The sequence below is a fragment of the Bison bison genome, unplaced genomic scaffold (genome assembly GCF_000754665.1).
Source record: "Bison bison bison isolate TAMUID 2011002044 unplaced genomic scaffold, Bison_UMD1.0 scf7180017864100, whole genome shotgun sequence".
Classification (NCBI taxonomy): domain Eukaryota; kingdom Metazoa; phylum Chordata; class Mammalia; order Artiodactyla; family Bovidae; genus Bison; species Bison bison.
In genome coordinates this window covers 20,897-42,117 of record NW_011494672.1, presented here as the reverse complement: position 1 = coordinate 42,117, position 21,221 = coordinate 20,897, and the positions used below count along the sequence as shown (strand labels likewise).

The following is a 21,221-nucleotide window of genomic DNA, read 5'->3' as shown; positions in this document are numbered from 1 at the left end:
ACTTTCTTAAAAAATACTCCTATTATGTGCAATCTGTTGATGTTGTTCAGTAGCTAAGTCGTGTCTGACTCTTTGTGACCCCATGGACTGCAGTAGGCCAGGCTTCCCTGTTCTTTACTATCTCCTGGAGCTTGCTCAAACTCATGTCCATTGAGTTAGTGTTGCCATCCAACCACTTTGTTCTCTGTTGTCTGCTTCTTCTCCTGCTTTCAATCTTTCCCAGCATCAGGGTCTTTTCTAATGAATCAGGTCTTTGCATCAGGTGGCTAAAGTTTTGGAGCTTCATCTTTAGCATCAGTCCTTCTAATGAGTATTCAGGATTGATTTCCTTTAGGATTAACTGGTTTGATTTCCTTACAGTCCAAGGACTCTCAAGAGTCTTCTCCAACACCATAGTTCAAAAGCATCAATTCTTTGGCGCTTAGCCTTCTTTATTCTCCAACTCTCACACCCATACATGACTACTGGAAAAACCATAGCTTTGACTACATGGACCTTTGTTGGTAATGTCTCTGCTTTTAATATGCTGTCTAGGTTGGTCATAGCTTTTCTTCCAATGAGCAAGCATCTTTTAATTTCATGGCTGCAGTCACCATCTGCAGTGATTTTAGAGCCCGAGAAAATAAAAGTCTGTCACTGTGTTGATTGTTTCCCCATCTATTTGCCATGAAGTGATGGGACCAGATGCTATGATCTTAGTTTTTTTAATGTTGAGTTTTAAGCCAGCCTTTTCACTCTCCTCTTTAACCTTCATCAAGAGGCTCTTTAGTTCCTCTGATTTTAATTTTATTTTACTAGTTTTCCTTTTACTCTAGTCATGAACCACTAATCTGATTTCAAGATGCACTGATTTTTGCACTGTAGTTTGGAAGACACTGCTATGGAGGGTGGATTAGGCCATTAGAGGGACTAAACCTGAATGTCTCTCTGACTCCTAAGTGTCTATCCTCTTCAGCAATCTGAAACCCCAGCTCTGAATGCCTGTGTTTTCAAGGTAGCCCCATTTTTAGGGGCAGCTTGGGAAGGAATGGGGAGAGGCTGGCCTCTCTGAGAGTAGCCCACTTGCCTAACTCTTCCAGCAAACCCCTTGGCACTCCACTGCAGTGACAAAGTGATACCCGCAAGGCCCAGCAGCACAGCTGGTGGGCTCTTCCTCTCTATCCAATATATGACTTCTGCCTCTCAAGGTGAGCCCAGATGCATTGTCTGTTGCCCCATTAGCCTCTTGTCTTCCATCCAAACAGCTCTTGCTTTCCTTAAGGACTTAGGTGGAGGAGACCCAAAGACGACATTAATTTCTTCTAAGCTCTAGGCAGAGAGAGGAATAATGCTGATGATGGCAGACTTTTATCCAGGGCTTTTTCCAGCTCTGTCAGGCACTTGATGGAAAACTTTGCTTGGATAATCTCATTCAGTTCACACGGCAGTGCCACCTTTTTGGGGACAATTATTCTCCCAGTGCTACAGATTTTAAAAGGCTGAGGTATGCAATTTAACTTGCTCATGGTTATACATGTTGTAGAGATGAGGCTGGAACCTGCACTGGGATCTACTTGACTTCTCCATCCAAGCCCTGGAGAGCAGTGGCTGGGCGAGCCTAGCTCTGTGGTGTGTGCTCACGCATGAGTCCAGCTCTGTGTCTTCTCAGGCCCCAGTTGGAGAGCAAGGCACATACCACTCATTTCAATGATCTCCCCTGGGCCTCATCGCTCAAGCATTTTCCAGAAAAGTTCAGGGCACTGACTGGGTCTTTGCAAAATCTTCAGTTCTTCATTTGAAAAAATCTATGTCTGTAATGCTCACCCATCTCCACTTTTTCACTTCCCCATAGCATTGCTCAGAAGGCCAAATATATATCCGCAAAATATATATGCACATTTAGACCTGAGGTTTCTGGCTGTGTCCTCTAAAAAGCAATAAAGACAACAAAATATTGCTATTTTGATCTTTCTCTAGCTCCAGGAGTATAGATTGCAGAAATAATATACATAGATTCTGTTGTGATTTTAAAACTACATATTCATTTAAAAGTTTTGCAAAATTCATAATAACATCTCCCAATGCAGGTGGGGGTGGAGGCAAGTGAGAAATTTATTGACAGTATTTTGGAATGTGCCGGGAACTGTTGCTGGATTCCCTGCATATAGTTGGCTGCATAGCAGCAGTGCTGACAGAATGGTTGTGTTAGAAATCTCACTTAAGACATTCAGTTTTATAATTTGGGGAGAAGAAAATTACCATGAATTTTAGGAAAGCTGCCCCCCCCAAAATGTGGAAGATAAAGAATTCCCTCTTTTGAAAATGAAACAGATGATACTGAGATATTAGGGGGGAACTGCACTAATGACTTTAATTTGACTATTAGTACCTTTTGCTCTGAACTAAATTTAGACAAGAATGGTGGAAAATTATTTTTTATCCTGAGGCACTTTTGAGGACCCTGTCAGATAGATGTTTTATAATTTATAGAGTTTCAGGGTCATAACTAAAGAACACTTTAAAAATCTAAAAAAAAATGTAGACTTGGTATAAAATTGATTAGTGAATTAACTTTTATCAGTTATCAATAAAGATGTATATTGCTATGAATTCCCTTTCAGAGGATAATATGGGAGCAATATCCCATAGTCTTCATTTTTATTGTCTCTGATCAGTGGGTCTAATGCTGCCTCTTGGATTTTTAGAATATATTTATTTGAGAAGATACTTTATTTGTAAATAATACTTGGAAGGTATTAAATTTTGGAGGATTCCAGTGATTTCTAGCTGAGAGAGGAATAAACAATGAATTAAAAAGTCAAGATGATAAAGTCTCACTGAGGAGCAAGCCAAAAACTTTGTCTAGAAGCAAGCTAGAAATGTGGTGGTTAAAATCCCCTGTAGATGTCCAGTGTATCTGAGTAGCTGAAGCTGGGCTTCTTTAGTGGAAAGTATGTGTATCCGTGAATGGAGGGCCCTGGTTTGAAAGCCTGAGGGGCTAATACGTGGTCCACCCAAAAGGGAGGAAGTGCCCGGAGTCCCCAGTGGCAGCATCCAGGCAATATTTGCAGACTTATTGCAAATAGCACAGAATCTACTTCTTCCAAACAAATCTGGTCTGCTAATGACAGTGTTTCTCAGACCTTGGAAAGGAGAGTGTAAGTTTAATTAACTTGACCCAGCATCATTCACCAATGTTACCTAAAGTCCCCCACGGGCCTTCCTCCCCAGGAAGCAGGAAGCAGAATGTCACGTTTACTTTTATTTTTCTCTTCCTTGCTCTCTCTCCACCCCCAGTCTTGGCCTCTCTTTGTCTCTCTCCTTGTCTCCCCCTCCATCTTCATGTGCTTTTCTTTCTCTCTTTACTCAGTCTCACTCTCTCTCTGTCTTCATCTCTCTGTGTCTTTATCCATCTCCCTGTCTCTTTTCTTCTCTCTCCATTTAAAAAGATAGATGTATAGAAATCCATCTATGTATACTTGTGGTGGATTCATTTTGATATTTGGCAAAACTAATACAATTATGTAAAGTTTAAAAATAAAATAAAATTAGAAAAAAAAAAAAAAAGAAATCCATCTATATTCTAAATTACATTTTAGCATGCCTGGTAGGCTGAGGCTCCTGCAACCTGGAGTTTGGGAAACATAGCTGCCTTAGACGCCCTCTCATAGCCAAGCACTCTCTGTTCAGGGGCAGTCTAGAGAGAAGAGCAGTAGTTTGTGGAGCCTACCCTGGAGAATTACAGTGGGAACTCGCAAACTAAGTCTGCAAGCCACAAGCACAACAATAAGGGCTCTTGGTGACCTAATTAGATTATGCAGCCAATTTGATTGTTTATAAAGAAATTAGTTGCTAAGACAAATAAAAATATTTATACTGAGTAAAAAAGGTTAGTGCAGGGAGAACTCTTTTGGGGGGCATTTGCTGACACTTTTGTGGATTTTAAGATCAATACAGGTATCAGATATTATGGCCAAAACCTGTTCAGGGTTGAGAAATGAGTTTGTGTGTGAGACTTCAGCTGAGCAAAGCTAAGAGATACATATTTTTAAAATCCCAGTTCATTTTGTAAGCATGCAGGCTGCTGTTGGTGTTGAACACATTTTATGGAGCAGTTCATCATCTGGATACCAGATGTTCTGGAGATGTGCTTTTTATTTATTTATTTTTAAAGACTGACCCCTTTTTTATGGAAAAATTTCTTTTCCCCAAAGTCTGGGGATAACTTCTTTTCACATTCTCTGGAAAACTTTTCTTAGAGGCAGTGATTTCTCTCTAGTCAAATGATTAATATTCTATACCATATTATTTTATATAGTCTCATTTAGAATAAGTATGAGTTCTAATCAGTCCATATTTACTGATAGCCTACTGTGGACAAAGCCTAACACTAAGCATTGTGGAGAATGACAAAATAAATGAGAGATGAGTAATCATTTCAAAAAGGTTATAATGGTTCAAAAATTATTTTTATATGAAAAAACAGCCTGTAAATGTATCATAGAAAAGGTAAGGTACGTTGTATACATTGCTCTTTAGGCCAAAGTCCACCTCCTGACAGAGAACAAGGAGTAACTGGGAAACGGTTTGTTTATTTGGCTTTTTCAGGACTGACTATAGAATCACTGTCTTCCCTCTGGCTTAGTTTTCCTCTTCCTGGAAGCTTCCTGCCCCAGTTGTTTCAAGGCTCTTGCCTACGTGTCATGTCACACTAGTTAGGGCAGGTCACACAAGACTTGGCTAGGCTAGAAAGTCATTTATTTCCTTGGGGGGGAAAAATTCTCCCATTCTTTTCCAGTCATTATAAGTTATTTGTTTATCACCTCAAGGTCCATCCCCACTGGATGTTCATTGTGGAACAAATTGCCGGATATGTTGATGGGTGACTTAAAAATAATTGTTGTATGACTTGAAAATAAAAAATAATTGTTGTGTGACTTAAAAATAATTTTTTAAGGCAACCTTCAACGATCTATATAATATTTCAAAATGAAATAAATGGAACGTAGTGAGAATTAAGCAAAGAGAAAATAAAGATAGGAAAGGGCAAACTGAACAGCCATGAACTCACCTGCAACTTCTCACATCACAAACTCTAAATTCTTTAAGAAGACACCTCCAGTCCCTGAAGAGATGTTCCTTTTACATCTGTTGCCCTTCCCTGTCAGACATCATGTTGCTCACAAGGCCCAAGGTGATCAGGAAAGATGGGAAAATAGATTCTTTCTTATCTTCACCAGCATTTGCAGAGGATCTGGACCTGCTTTGAATACAAAGGGAAAACTGCTTGTTATGTCATTATGGTTCAATTCAGTTCAGTCGCTCAGTCGTGTCCGACTCTTTGCGACCCCATGAATCGCAGCACGCCAGGCCTCCCTGTCCATCACCAACTCCCGGAGTTCACTGAGACTTACATCCATCGAGTCAGTGATGCCATCCAGCCATCTCATCCTCTGTCGTCCCCTTCTCCTCTTGCCAATCCCTCCCAGCATCAGAATCTTTTCGAATGAATCAACTCTTCGCATAAGGTGACCAAAGTACTGGAGTTTCAGCTTTAGCATCATTCCTTCCAAAGAAATCCCAGGGCTTGGGTTCAGAGTTACTGATTGATTCTTAGAGCAGTGTGCTGAGGTGCTCAGTCATGTTTGACTCTTTTGTGACCCCATAGACTGTACCCCGCCTGGCTCCTCTGTCCATAGAATTTTCCAGGCAAGATTACTAGAGTGGACTTCCATTTCCTACTCTAGAGGATCTTCCTGACCCAGAGATCAACCCCCGTGTCTCCTGTGTTTTCTACATTGGCAGGTGGATACTTTACCACTAGCGCCACTTGAGAAGCCTTCTTAGAATGGGCAGAACCTCAGATATCCTTCAACCATTCCCTTGTAACCATCCTCCTTCTGTACATTATCCTTAACAGGTGAGCTCTAGTATCTTTTGTTAGTGTTTGTTTGAGGATGAGAATTGCAAATGGCAACTCTTTTTGTCCCAAGCACTTAACATGTGCCCCCAGTCAGCAAATATTTCATAATGTAACAAACACTAACAAAAGATACTAGAGCTCACCTGTTAAGGATAATGTACAGAAGGGGGAGAGTTACAAGGGAATGGTTGAAGGATATCTGAGGTTCTGCCCATTCTAAGAGGGCTTCTCAAGTGTCGCTAGTGGTAAAGTATCCAGTATATCTAATCGGAGAAGGCAATGGCACCCCACTCCAGTACTCTTGCCTGGAAAATCCCATGGATGGAGGAGCCTGGTGGGCTGCAGTCCATGGGGTCACACAGAGTTGGACATGACTGAAGCGACTTAGCAGCAGCAGCAGCAGCAGTATATCTAATGTCTCAAATCTGTCTTGTTATCCTGCTAGAAATATTAAAAGTGAGCTGTAATATATACTGAACTGGAGCTATATCTCCTTATGTGCAGAGAGGTCCATTGTTGTTGTTCAGTCATGTCGGACTCTTTCCAACCCCATGGACTGCAGCATGCCAGGTTCCCTGTCCTTCACTATCTCCCAGAGTTTGCTCAAACTCATGTCCATTGAGTCAGTGATGCCATCCAACCATCTCATCCTCTGCTGTCCCCTTCTCCTCCTGCCTCCAATCTTTCCCAGCATCAGGGTTTTTTCCAGTGAGTCGGCTCTTCGCATCAGGTGGCCCAAGTATTGGAGCTTCAACTTCAGCATCGGTCCTTCCAAACAATATTCAGGGTTAATTTCCTTTAGAGAGGTCCATGATACATTGTTAAGTGAGAAGAGCAAGGGGCAGAGCAGATGTAGAGTAGGATTCTATTCCTATAAGAATATACATCCCTCTGCTAAATATACATGTTTGTGTGCTAGTGTATGTTTGTATAAACAAGAAGGGTGTAGATACACATCAGACTCTTAACATAGGTAATATTAACAGTTGGTTGGGTTGGATTGGCAGGGGGAGACTATGGGAGAGGACTAGATTATTTTTCCTTTCAACATCCTTGCTATTAATACAATAAATATGTATTGCATTTTTAATTTGAGAGGTATTACATAAAATTTCTAAAACAAAACTGTCTAGACCTGAAATTTTGGTTTTTGTTTTGATCAGCACATCATGCAGAGAATTCAGAGACTTCAAGCTGACTGGGTCTTGGAAGTAGACACCTTCTTGAGTCAGACCCCCTACGGGTACCGGTCTTTCTCGAATATCATCAGCACCCTCAACCCCACTGCTAAACGACACTTGGTCCTCGCCTGTCACTATGACTCCAAGTATTTTCCTCATTGGGACGACAGAGTGTTTGTGGGAGCCACTGATTCAGCCGTGCCATGTGCAATGATGCTGGAACTTGCTCGGGCCTTAGACAAGCAACTCTTTTCCTTGAAGGTATCTGTTTCCCTCCTGCAGATTCCTGGGATAATAAAATATTTAGCAGTAACTCAGAGTGAATTCTAGTTCATGGGGCATTAAGAAAGCCATCTAGAGATGTAGACTTTCTGTGTATTTTGTGCTAATTTATTGCAAAATGAAATGAATTTGAAATATTAATTGGAAGATTGTTGTTGTATAGTTGCTTGGTTGTGTCCAACTCTTTTAGTGACCCCATGGACTGTAGCCTGCCAGACTCCTTTGTCCATGGAATTTCTCAGGCAAGAATACTGGCGTGGATTGCCATTTCCTTCTTCAGGGGATCTTCCCACCCAGGGATTGAACCTATGTCTCTTCCCTTGACAGGTGGGTTCTTTACCACTGAGCCACAGGGAAGCCCAGTCGGAAGATTACATTATTTATAATGTCCACCATGGGCAATGAACCTTACTTAGTACATGAGAGTGTATTTGTTAATTGACACCTGATTTCTTAGTTATGAATACACATCAAATTAAAAACATTTTTTTTTTTGCAAAAAATTAAGAAGGTGTAAGGTTGATTCAGGCATATGTAGGAAATATGTTTATTTCTTCTTGTTTGTATAGCCATGAACATTACAGCCTTCTATTCTGAGAGATGGTGGCCTTGAGTTGGGGGAGGGAGTTTCAGCAAAGTGGTTCTGAAGTAGAGAATGGGTAATTCAGACATATCAAGATGAAAAGCATGAAGAAGAAATGCATTATTGTTTTATCTGTGAATCTCGGCTCAATTTTCTGTAGCATAGCAAAGCTTTTGTTACATTTTCAGTTCAGAATACTTCTGGGACTCTCAGATAATGTTATTTCAGTCTCTGTGTTCTTAAGTGTATATTGGAAAGAAGTGCTACACCAGATGAAGACATTTTGTTCAGATATCACTCATAACTGAGTAAACACAGCAAAGCAAAAACAGAAAACTTTGTTCACAGACAACAAATACCTTTTTCCCCCTCAAAGTTTTATGAAGGAGACAGCTTAAGTTGGGGTAAAGAAGTAAAAAAGTTATCTCGTAATGGAAGTAATAGAGATATTTGGTTCTATTTTTGCTGGATATGCTGAACTGAAGAAAGCAAGAATTGTTTATAACCACTCGGTATCCTTTTCACTGTTTTTTTCCATTTGTTTTGTTTTCTGAACCTTCTATATTGTCTTTGTTCCATGCGCTGCCCTGCTTTTAACTAGCATCCTTTGCTAGCAATTGACCGAGAGAGTTCAGAAGCTGATATAAAAGGTTAACTTTTCCTATTTGCATTTCTAGTGTAGGGACATGAAATGAGGTAAAATATGGTTTAAAGACACAGTCTATGCGGTGGGTGTGTTTTCTCTTGGTGAGATCTTTTACCTGTTTCCATGTAATTCACTCCTGCTTCTGGTAACCAGAAGTAGAAAGGGCTGAATGATTTTTGAGTAAGGCTCTCCATTAGCAAAATGCACATACATTCTTTTAATTATCCTTTCTTTTTTAAACAACAAAAAAATTTTAATCTGATCTCCAAGTCCTCATTTTAAGTTTTTTATATAGTACAGTAAAATTTTGGAAATATTTAAATTTTGATGTGGACCTATAGATTGGAAATGGCCATCATAGTAGAAAAGTCTCCCCCATTGTCTCCCAAAAGGCCTCTGGTCTTTTCAGATGATCATTCTATTTTAATAGTTTAAGTTCATGTAGGGATTCTTATATTCCCTGTGATAAGTGTCTTTTCTATTAGAGGTAAACAGTGATGTAGGCAATGAAAAATAAAGACTGGTTTTGAATGCAATCCCTGAGAGTATCAGATTTATTTTTCAGTTGTACTTTAGATTTGTATTAAGGAGATATTTTATGTTCTTCGGCTGTCATGAGTTGTGTAAGGGATGATAGAATGTGACCTTGGAGAAGCCTGGATAGGAAACTAACTGGATGATGGTTCCAATTCTTTGCAGTCTTCCCCTTCTAGTAATAAGATTGTAATTATACTTTCACTTCTCTTGTCTTGTAACTTTGCTGTGCCCTTCCACTTGAGCCTACCACTTGAGGTGGTAATTCCTCATTCCTTGACTCTGGACTTGGTTACTTGACTTGCCTTGGCCAATGGGATGCTAGTAGATAACAAACAGAGGCTGGAAATGTGTTCGTGCAATTGGGCTCGCTCTGTTGTGCCTTGGCCATCACTGTGAGAAGAGCATGACTTGGCTAGCTTGCCAGTCCTAGGAGGAGACTAAGAGGCTTGTGGAATAGAGCCAACCTTGATGACTGCAGGGTGAAACAGAGCTCCTCCAACCTAAACCAGTTGTCCCCAGTTAACCTGCAGATCCCAGAGAACTCATGATTGTTGTTTTAAGCCACTGAAGTTGGGGTGGTTTTTACACCTTATTTTTATGGCGTTAGCTGATGCAGCCTTGGATGGGGAAAGACTGCAGGTAATGTATTGACTCTATTAACACTGGTAACTAGGCATTTGTTATATTGCCAGAAAGAAGGACTAGAAGACTGTCACAAATCTGGCCATGCATTTTTTCTAGATCTGAGATACGAGACTGAGTTATTAGAGATTAAAGGCCAAAGTTATTTTTCCACCAATCGTAAAAAGAAGTAAAAAGAGAAAGTTGCCTCACAGGACTCAGGGTCATTGTCCAAAACAGTTTACGGCTATCTAAATGAGATGGTGCGAAGAGAAGGGAATGAGAGCAAGCCATTGTACTGAACCGTGGAGTTACCAAACTGTTGACATTTCTGAGGCACCTGAACCTTCAAACTTGCAGAATATGTAAACATTGGGCATGAACAGAGTGTTTCTGGTCCCAAGCCATCTTATTCTGCCCTTGTATTCTATGATTATGCTCCTTGATTTGGAGTTAGAACTTTGGAACCAGTCAAGGCTCTTTGACTGTCTCCACTAATGTTTGTACGATATACCTTTTGCCAGTGAGACAGTCTGTTTCACTACTTCTTGTTGTTGCTCAGTTGCTAACTTATGTCTGACTCTTTGTGACTCCATGGACTGTAGCCCACCTGGTTCCTCTGTCCATGGGATTTCCCAGGCAAAAATACTGGAGTGGGTTGCCATTTCCTTCTCCAGGAGATCTTCCTAGACCAGGGATCGAACCTGTGTCTCCCAGTTCTTATGAAACCCTGAGTGCATATATGTTTCATGGACAGACATATCCTATCTTTAGTACTATCAGGAGTTATGAGAGACTCAAAATATAATAAGCTGTTTTTTTCTTGGGGTATAATTAAGGAGTAATAGTATGACAGTTGAGATGATTACCATACAAAGATAACTTAGTTTTCAGTTGATAATGACATTTTTTTCTCCTTCTTATGAAATCTCCCCAAAGCAATCAAGAAAAATTCCATCTTTGAAGAATTCAGGGAACATCTGTTCATGGAAACCACCATATGAAGACAGAAGGTGAATGGAGAAAAGACAGATGACATATCAGAGTAGAGAGATGTCACATTGCCCAGAGGGGAAGAAGTCTAAGAAGACAGTAGTCCCCTGATGAAGTCCTGACTGGCTCAGGGATAGGAGGGGACAGTAAGGAAGGCAGAAATGAGGTAGGGGATGGAGGAGGAGAGTGTAAGTCTGTATAGGGAGCCCTTAGGTGTATAAGAGGGCTTCCCAGATGGCACTAGTGGTAAAGAACCTTCCTGCCAATGCAAGAGCCACAGGAGATGTGGGTTTGATCCCTGGGTTGGGAAGATCCCCTGGAGGAGGTCATGGCAACCCACTCCAGTATTCTTGCCTAAAGAATCCTATGGACAGAGGAGCCTGGCGGGCTACAGCCCATAGGGTCACAAAGAGTTGGACATGACTGAACGACTTAACACACACACGTGTATAAGATTTCCACCCCCTACCTGGCAGATAGGTGACTCTTTAACCTGTATCCTTGTAGGAGATGATGGGATATTTTTCTGGAGAAATTGAGCCAGGGAGGTTCTAGATGTGGGGACATTGGAGGGCAGGAATGAGGTACCTCATGGGAATTGGTAAGATGAAGTGAAAGACTACACAGTAAGCAGTGAGCTTGCCCAGCTTTTCCCTGCTTCTAGCCTGAGAAAGCTCGCAGCCAGCTCACACCCGTCCGACAGGAAACTGGAGGATCCTTCTCTGGAGAATGCAAACCACCCATAGAGAAGGCCCACAGACAGTGACATTTGGGGATCCTCAGTGAAAACCCTCAGTGGGCATCAGACTGCCTTGCAGTGGAGCCAAACAATCTGTGTCTGTCGTCAGTGCTATCGTGTCTTATTGCTTCATGCAAATGCACACAAAGGATGATCAGATATTTGAGGACCGTCTCCAGCATGAAAGAAAGAAAGAAAGCAAAACAAATAATACAAGTTGAAAAATGAACTCAGAGGAAATAGGATACAGCCACAGAAAATAACTTTAAAGAATGCTATTTTCATGTCCTTAGAGAGATGAGAGGAGAAGTTTTATCTGTAACAGATTAAAGCAACATCAGAGTCAGTTCCCCAGAACTGCCTAGGGCTGGAGAGAGTGAATGGTTGTGTATTTTTCTTCATCCAGGTTCAGGTGCCTGAGTGCAGGCACAAAGCAGGCAGATAGTTGAACTTAATGTTATGTTTTTGCCACATGAGTTTGACCAAGGTGAAGAGAGGCATAGGAACTGAACATGTACGCAGGGAGTAATTAGAATGATTGACTTCAGAATTTATGATGAATATTAGTCCTTCTGGTACCCTAACCCCCACAGTCCTTCAACCCCATTGGAGTCTCTAATCTATTGGTATGTTCGCCTTTTCACAGTCTTTCCTTTACCTCTGTGGTGTCCTTACTTCACTCTATGCATGCATGCGTGCGTGCTAAGATGCCTCAAAGTGACTTAGCATGCACTCACCCACGCATAGAGTGAAGGGGGGACAGTTTAGAGGTAAAGACTGTGAAAAGGTGAACGTATCAATAGATTAGAACATAATAGATTAGAGATTCCAATGGGGTTGAAGGACTATGGGGGTTAGGGTACCAGAAGGACTAATCTGAAAGGTGAGAGCCGCTGTCAAGACAGTGGAAAGTGTAACATCCATCAGAATCCTACTCATCCTTCTAAGTTCCGCTTAAATACTGTCTCTTTCCTGAAGTCCTCTTGACATTCCAAGGATTCCACCTCTCAATCTGCATGGCTCCTAGAGGACTTTTCTGCTACATTGGTGACCCTTGATACGTTTTGCCATGGCCACGTATTTATCTTTCCCTAACCCAAGTAAAGTGTAGGTTCCTCTGAGGGAGAGGCTGTAATTACCATTCTTTGTGTCTCTGTTGCATTCCAAGGGCAGACTCTCGAACTCAATACAGCACTGCAGACTTAACTAAGGTGAGAAGCAAGAAAGACTGGTACTGTTTCAGGTTCACTTCCCTGGGAGGTGTGTTCTGATGTGGAGGTTAGCATTTCCGTCACTTAGTAGGGAGTGGCCTTACCATCACACCTGTGGCAGGGAGGGGAAAGAAATGGGAGTAGGCAGAGGGAGAAGCCGGGCTGCCATGCAGGTTCAGCAACAGCCTCAGCCAAACCTTGGGGAGCTCTGGAGGTAGCATGGCCCTTTAGAGGGCTTCCATGCCTGCTTAGGCCAGTCATTGCATGTAGGAACCTCCATGGCTGAGCCAGTCCTTAAGGGGACCAACCACTGAAGGCCTTCTGCTGACTCCTCTGCTGGCAACAGGGACAACACATCCTTCTGAAAGGGACCCGGGTGCTGTGTCACAGTGTCCACCATTGTAGTTCCAGAGTTCTCTAAAGAGTAAGAAAAAAAAATGTAAGACTTCTGTTTTCAGAAGGAGTGGAGATGGTGAGATCTATAAGGGTGAAGACTGTAGGATCTCTGATGATTTTCAGAGAGGAAATGGTGCAAAATAAATTCTGACATATCTTCACTTGTTCTGGCTTCTTCCTTTGCTTCATGGCACATCATTTTGTCCAGTTAATAGGAAAGCATGCTATTTTTTAAATTCTCAGAATATTTTCTCTCTTTTTCTGTTTTGTTAAAATTCAGAATATCTCAGACTCAAGGCCAGATCTTTCACTCCAGCTGATTTTCTTTGATGGAGAAGAGGCTTTTCATCTCTGGTCTCCTCAGGATTCTCTGTATGGGTCTCGCCACTTAGCTTCCAAGATGGCGTCGACACCACACCCACCTGGAGCGAGGGACACCAACCAACTGCATGGCATGGTGAGTCCAGGTGCTCTTCATGATGCTGCAACTGCAGACTCTGCTTCCAAGGAGGTCAAAGCTATAGCCAGTTAAAGACCTAAAAATGCCACGGCGTTCTTGGAGCAGAGTGTTTATAATAGAGCATTATTTGGCAGGCACTGGGTTTTTGAGGAATCCCAGAGCTAAAAAGAATGATTCTGGGTTAGAAGTTATGTTTGACTGAGCTTAACTAAAATGATGTAAAAAATCAGAATAAGGAAGCATCAGATTCAGTTTGGTCCCATGGGAGCACATTCCCCCAGTAAGTTTAGAGGTGAAGAGAGCAAGTCCCATCTCTGAGGCCTCTGTCAAGCCAGAGGAGACTGAGGTCTTGGGAAATGGGGTATGAGTGGAGTATAGTATAGGGATGGGAGTGAAGAATTTCCTTGGTGGCTTCAAAACATTATAGTGACTTCCAGTGAGTATAGGGAATTTTGATGTGGCGTTTTTGACATGAGGGTAGTGACATTTCAGTGCTTCCTTAAAATTTTGGTCTTATTACCAAGTAGTGGGTGCAACTTATGGCCCCCCTTCATCCCTCATTCTGGCCCCACAACCCATGCCTGGTCCCTTATTCCATCTTTGAATTTCCTTCCTATTCTGACTCTCTTCCCATATTTGACATTCACTAACACCAGCATGGAACCCATGAGACTTCAATCTTCCTGTGGCTCCACCCATCCCTGACTCTCATCCTATCTGTGAACTGGTAACCTGTTTCTAACACCCTCCATTCATCTGTGTCCTTTGTCCTATCACTGACCTTCGCCCTGTGAGTCCAGATGGCCACATGCAGTGTCCTGTAAGACTCCAACACATCTCGTGTTGGCTTTCTCTCTATCCCGTTGCCCACTGGCAGCTCACAAGGGGTCATGCGTACATGCTCAGTCACTCAGTCATGTCTGACTCTTTGTGAGCCCAGGGACTATAGCCCACCAGGCTCCTCTGTCCATGGGGTTTTCCAGGCAAGAATACTGGAGTGGTTTGCCATTTCTTTCTCCGGGGGATCTACCCGACCCAGGGATCAACCCTGCATTTCCTGCATTGTGGGTAACTTCTTTACCACTGAGCCATCCGGGGAAGCCCCATACGGTGTCAAGAGAACATAATTGACACCTCATTTAATCACTTTTGCTCAAGTGGTTAAAAGGGTTCAAAGGAGGAGAAGAGGCCTGACTGATCAGCAGGAGGAACAAAGTTATTTGTTTACGAGTCCAAATATATGAATTCATAGTGATAGTTAAGACCATTTTTCCTCCAGAACAAATTCCTAGGAGCTTATCCAACCTGGTGAATATACTCCTATTTCAAACAAGATATTTTTTTCCCGATAAATATATTTAATCATCATTCATGAGTTAATAGATACTATGTCTTAGAGTCATAGACTCTGAAAATATCTATTATATATCACGATCAATGCTAGATATTACTCATACCTTACCTCACTTAAATAAATCAGGCATTCTTAATGTACAGGGTAGTCTCCAGGGAGTCCTCAAGCCTGCTAAAGTTTTATGGCTCAAAGAAGAATCACTTGGCTTATTACAGAGGCTTTTAGCCAGAAAGGACCTTTAGAGATCAGCAAGCTAGAGCTTCTAGTTTGACAGAAAAGGAAATGGATATTCAGAGACTAAGCTTACAGAACTCCTAGTCAAGGAAACTCTCTTAGGTGCTGCTTTAAGGAATAAATAGTTCCTATGCAAGTGTTCTCTTTGGCAGTCGTGTTATTACAGGCTAAGGATAAAATGACTGATTAGAATGGAGTAGAAGACAAGACAGGCTTTTAAGCCCATCTGAAAATAAAGCAAATGTATCCTTTTTTTCTATGAAATATTTATCCACGTGTCCTCCTTCTAATTTAGCCTTAGTGATATTGTTCTGGAGTTACAGACATGAAGAATCTACATTTTGCTATTTCTCCACATTGTATAAGCAAGATTTAAAAATCTCCCTCAGATGATTCCTTTACAATGTTATTAAACCTTTTGTTGATTTATACAGCTCCTCATTTCATTCTCAGTTATTAAAATGCAGTTAGTCTTGACTGATTTTTTTCTATTTTTGAGTATGAAATGTGTTTTGGCAACAGTGATTATATAATATTTTTTCTCCCTTAGGATTTATTGGTCTTACTGGATTTAATTGGAGCTCCATTCCCAACATTTCCCAACTTTTTCCCAAACACTGCCAGATGGTTTGGTAGACTTGAAGCAATTGGTAAGCAGCGCTCTTATTATGGTGGCTCAGATGGTAAAGAATCTGCCTGCAATGCGGGAGACCTGGGTTCCATCCCTGGGGGTTGGGAAGAATGGAGAATGGAATGGCCACTGACTCCAGTATTCTTGCCTGGAGAATTCCATGGACAGAGAAGCCTGGTGGGCTACAGTCCATGGGGTTGCAAAGTGTTGGACATGACTGAAAGGCTAACACTTTCACTTTTTCACTCTTAGAGAATCAAACCTGGTTTCTTCTCACTGATAAACACTGCATTCTAAAATTCAGAATTTGTGACTTAAGGGTGTGATCAGAGTACACAATATACTTTACTGGCTTTTATCTTGCTTTATTAATTAATTATTCCTATTCATCTGTTTTTATTTTCCTGCATGAAACTGCATTTTGAAATGGAAACATAAAATACTACATTTCATATATTCATATCCTTAGAAATAGCTTCGAGATATTTTCTCAGAGTCCTGTTTGTAACATATGGAATGCATTTTTAGGGAAAACTCAGCAAAGCACACTGGATAATGATGAATGTTATGTCCTTATAATGATACCAAAAGATATCCTTTCATGTTTCTTTTTTTCTTCTGTTGTCTTTGTCATCTTCTATTTGCTGCCTTATGTAGTTGTGATATTCTTTTAAATTTAGTACCATCTTTGCCTATTTTCTAAAGCAATAAGTAAAGGGGATGCAAGAGAAAGCCAAAATCCTTCAAGAGTCACTTAAGAGAAGGTTTGCTGCTGCTGCTAAGTCGCTTCAGTCGTATCCGACTCTGCGACCCCATAGACGGCAGCCCACCAGGCTCCCCCGTCCCTGGGATTCTCCAGGCAAGAACACTGGAGTGGGTTGCCATTTCCTTCTCCAGTGCATGAAAGTGAAAAGTGAAAGTGAAGTCGCTCAGTCGTGCCTAACTCAGCGACCCCATGGACTGCAGCCTACCAGGCTCCTCCGTCCACGGGATTTTCCAGGCAAGAGTACTGGAGTGGGGTGCCATCGCCTTCTCTGAAAAGAAGGTTTAGTGACAACTAAATGAGAGTAGATTAGGCCAGATGAGGTTAGGCCAGGTTAGCCAAGGAAACAGTTATCTGTGGCTCAGGAGAGAGGCTGGGGCTTGGAGAAGAAGAATAACTTCTTTCTCTTGTATCTCTACTCCATATACTCCTCCCTCTCCACACACACACACACACACACACACGAACAAAACAAACGAAAGATTGGCCCTAGGGAGGGATGAACATGAGATAGATGTTTATTATAGAATTCAAGCCCTGCGCAAAAACATCAGACTAAGAATTCTTTTCTAGCCACACAGACTTCTTGCAGTGGGGTAGGATAGTACTTCCTTCTCAGCAGTGGGGGAAAATGCTGCCATCTCAACTCATACTTTTGCCACAATGTGCCTATATCCAGATCTAGAATATTGTGAAAGAAATGTTTACCTGAACCTCAGATGCTTATCTTTGACAAATTTCAATTTCTAATTTGAAAGACTTGCTATTCTGGTATTAATATAAGCTTTTTGGGACACTTCCTTACAGCATGTTTTCCTTACTCTGAGTAGCCTCAAGAAATTGGGTTTGGCCTTCTGTCATGGGTTTTGTTCCCTTATCTCATTTCTTCCACCAGAATGAATTTATATCAGTAACTCACATGTTAATATAATTTTAACCCATTGTGTAACCCACTGAGTGGTATTTATATTCAAACCGTATCTCTAATTGTATAAGGAAAAGTTGTATATGAGATAAGGAATTATAATTATGAATAAACAGACGGGAATATTGTGGTAGTAAGGGCTTTTTTGATGTTCCTAAAATCATATTACATACGAATGCTTACCCTTTGGTCTAATTTTACCCTTTAAATTTAGCAATGAATATAACCAATCCTGCAAAATTTCATTTGGTTGTCCTAAACTCTTCTAGTGATCTCTTTTCATCTTATAACATAGGCTCACGTTATACGTAACTCATGTAACACATGAGTTCTATGTTACACTATGACAGGAGTGATGGAATGTAGGTCAATGGTTCTCAAATTTTAGTGTGCATTAGAATCACCTGGAAGGCTTGTTACACCACAGATTGCTGGACTGCACCCCCAGAATTTCTAATTCAGTCGGTCAGAGGTAGGACCAGATAATCTGCATTGCTAACAAGTTCCCAGGTGGTGCTGATGCAACTGATTATAGACCACACTTTGAGAACCACTGACGCAAGTCACAGTAAGCATCGCTTTTGCAAAGAGAGGTCACTCAGTATAGTACTTCATACCTGTTCTGTCTAAGTTCCATTTCAAGCCCAGCATCTTTTGAAACACTCTTTGTTCCGGGGTGAAAATCTGTAAGTATCTACACCTGTGTTTTCCCCCTCTGCTTCCCTCTAGTTTTCTCATTCTCCGTCTCTCCACTGTTCTATTGAGTTTCTGACTCTCAGGAGTCAGAAAGCTAAAGTCAGAGGTGACTCCTCCCTCAGAGCTAATCCAAAATGTCCACACCCCAAGTTCAGCTTAGAGGTTTTTTTTTGTCATGGGTGCACTACTCACAGTGTTTTAAAACCAAGTGCCAAGATTTGAAACTCTTTTTGCGTTCTGACTGTTGATTAGTTAAAAATACGTGTTCATCTGCTGTCTAATTATCATCTGCAGAACATGGACTCCGTGAATTAGGTTTACTCAAGGATCACTCTTCGGAGAGGTGGTATTTCCGGAATTATGGTTATGGAGGTGTGATTCAGGATGACCATATTCCATTTTTAAGAAGAGGTAATGTGTGTATGTGTAAATATGTATGCATGCATGCACATGTGTGGTTTTTGCCTATCATATTCGGTGTATTTTATGTGCATTTTCAACAATCTAGAAGTGTGAAGAACCATTAAATTTAATTGCTGATAAACTAAATCATTCACCAATCATCTCATGGCTTTTATTTTTTCATGAAAGTCATTGTAAGTCCCTGAAGAGACCTTTTTATTTTTTCCTACATGTAGAATATTTATCAACGCTCATATGCCTCTGACATCCCGCTTTCCCTTTCACAGACCTAGATTGTATTCTTATACTTTGTGTAACTCTGTTTTCCTGGTAATAAGGAAGCAAAGGGCTTCCTTAGTGGCTCAGATGGTAAAGAATCTGCCTGCGATGCAGGAGACTCAGGTATGATCCCTGGGTTGGGAAGATACCCTGGAGAAGGAAATGGCAACCCACTCCAGTATTCTTGCCTGGAGAACTCCATGGACAGAGGAGCCTGATGGGCTACATGGAGTTGCAAAGAGTCGGACACGACTGAGTGATTAACACTTTCACTTTCATTTCATCCTTTCCATCAGTGTTGGAAGTCTAAATTAACTCAACAATTCTTACAGTAGCCATCCAATTCATCTCCTTCTTTTGGTCTTACCTCCTTATTCTTTATGTATGAACAAATGTTATCTTTAAAAATTGTCAATCAAATTATGTTATTTCCCTACCTTAAAGCTCTGTTGGCTTGCCATCATGGAGAGTAAGCCCCAAAGTCTTCATCATGACCTACAAGGGCTTCCATTTTCTGACTCCTTTCTTCCTCTCCAGCATCACCTCCTACCTCTCTAATTATTGCTCTGACCCAGTCACACTGCTGTTCCGCAAGCAGGCCAAGCACACTCCTGCCACAGGACCTTTGGGCTTGCTAATACTGCTGCCTGGTCACCCCCAGGTCTTCACACAGCTTAGTTTCTCCTTTGTTGCATCTGTGTAAATGTTAGCTTCTCAAAGAGGACTTCTTTGATTTTATTTTTTTTAACTGTAATTTATATGTATTTTTGGTCTTCATTGCTGCCTTCAGGCTTTCTCTAGTTGTGGAGAGCGGGGACTGTTCTCTAGTTGCAGTGCATGGGCTCCTCAGTGCGGTGGCTTCTTTTGTGGCAGAACACAGGCTCTGGGGCCCGTGGGCTTCCGTAGCTGCAGTGCACAGGCTTGGTTGCCCCACAGAGCATGGAATCTTCCTGTACCAGGGATTGATCCCTTTCCTTGGCAGGCGGATTCTTAACCATTGGACCACTAGGGAAATCCAGGGCCATCCTGATTTAAAATTCCTTTTTCTTGGCCCTGCTCTCTGCCCCTCATTCTCTATTCCCTTATCTTGTTTTACTATTCTTTATAAACCTTATCATTTTCAAAAATTATTTTTTGTATTTGTTTATTTGTTTCTTTCTCTAGTAGAATGTAAGTTCTGTATGAACAGGGCTTTGCCTTTTCACTGATGAACCCTCAATTTCTAGAATAGGGGCTGGCACATAGTAAGTGCTTTATTATTATTTACTGAATTTATTAATATTTGTTTAATGAATGAATGACTTTGGAGTATCAGGGTAAGATATAGGGACGTACAGAAGTTATTAGCTGAGTTATTAGCTGTGTTTATATAGTACAGAGCTCCCACTTAGACTTCTCTGAAAAATTATACTTTCTAGCTTACTCATGGGAAATATGTACTTAATTACAAGTCATTTCTTTGTGTTAGGTGTTCCAGTTTTGCATCTGATATCATCTCCTTTCCCTGAAGTCTGGCACACCATGGATGACAATGAAGAAAATTTGGATAGAACAACCATTGACAATCTAAACAAAATTCTACAAGTATTTGTGTTAGAATATCTTCATTTGTAATATTCTGGTTTAGTTTACTGGTGAACTAAATATTCTGGTGATTGCATCTAGTATCATATTCAAAAGTCAAGGAATCCTTTAAAATAATCTGACTCTAGACAATGCTGTGTGGAAACTTCTATCCTATAGATTCTTTCTGTAGGTATCTTTGAATATCCTAGATTTATGTCATGTCCAAATTGCTCATTAATTTTCATCTAGTGATAAAGGCAAATGTAAGAAAAACTGAAGATACATATCTCTAAAAAAACTCCTTTAGATAAGAAGCTATGAAGCTAAATCAGATGCATATAGTTAGTATCATGGTCTTCTAAAATAATATTTAATATGATGGTCAGGTGCAATGTATAGCCTTAGTTATATGATTTTCTTATACTTGCAAATCTATTGCATATAAAACAAAACAGAGATGCATTTTGAGGACTCAATCTCTTTGAGAAATCTTTGTATGATTTATTTTATGGAAATTAAATCAAAATTAAATGCTATGTTGTAAATGTCTTTCTTTATATATAAATGAAAAAAATCATATGATTTGAAGTATAGCTCAGTTTTATTGTTTACAAATTTTGCATTTTTATTGTAAAATAATATAGTCAGGACAAAAAAACGTAGAAAATAGAGAAAGTAAAAAAGCCATAATTTCATTATATTAACCAAATCATCACTCATTCTAATTTTTCCTCATATATTTTCAATGAAGTTTATATGTGTTTATAATCAAACTCTATCTTCAATTTTTTGGCTTTCTGTCTGTTAAATTATATAATTA

General features: G+C 40.7%; 1 protein-coding gene across 1 annotated transcript in view; it reads left to right on the top strand.

Moving 5' to 3' along the window:
* QPCT (glutaminyl-peptide cyclotransferase) overlaps window positions 1-20,937 on the top strand; it is a 58,768-nt gene extending 37,831 nt beyond the window's left edge. Inside the window, exons 4-8 of the mRNA XM_010838621.1 lie at window positions 7,066-7,344; window positions 13,372-13,548; window positions 15,690-15,789; window positions 18,449-18,565; window positions 20,304-20,937. Coding sequence (XP_010836923.1) covers window positions 7,066-7,344; window positions 13,372-13,548; window positions 15,690-15,789; window positions 18,449-18,565; window positions 20,304-20,449 — 819 coding nt within the window. The 3' untranslated portion in view covers window positions 20,450-20,937. The remainder of the gene's footprint in view (window positions 1-7,065; window positions 7,345-13,371; window positions 13,549-15,689; window positions 15,790-18,448; window positions 18,566-20,303) is intronic.
* The last annotated feature ends 284 nt before the right edge of the window (window positions 20,938-21,221 follow it).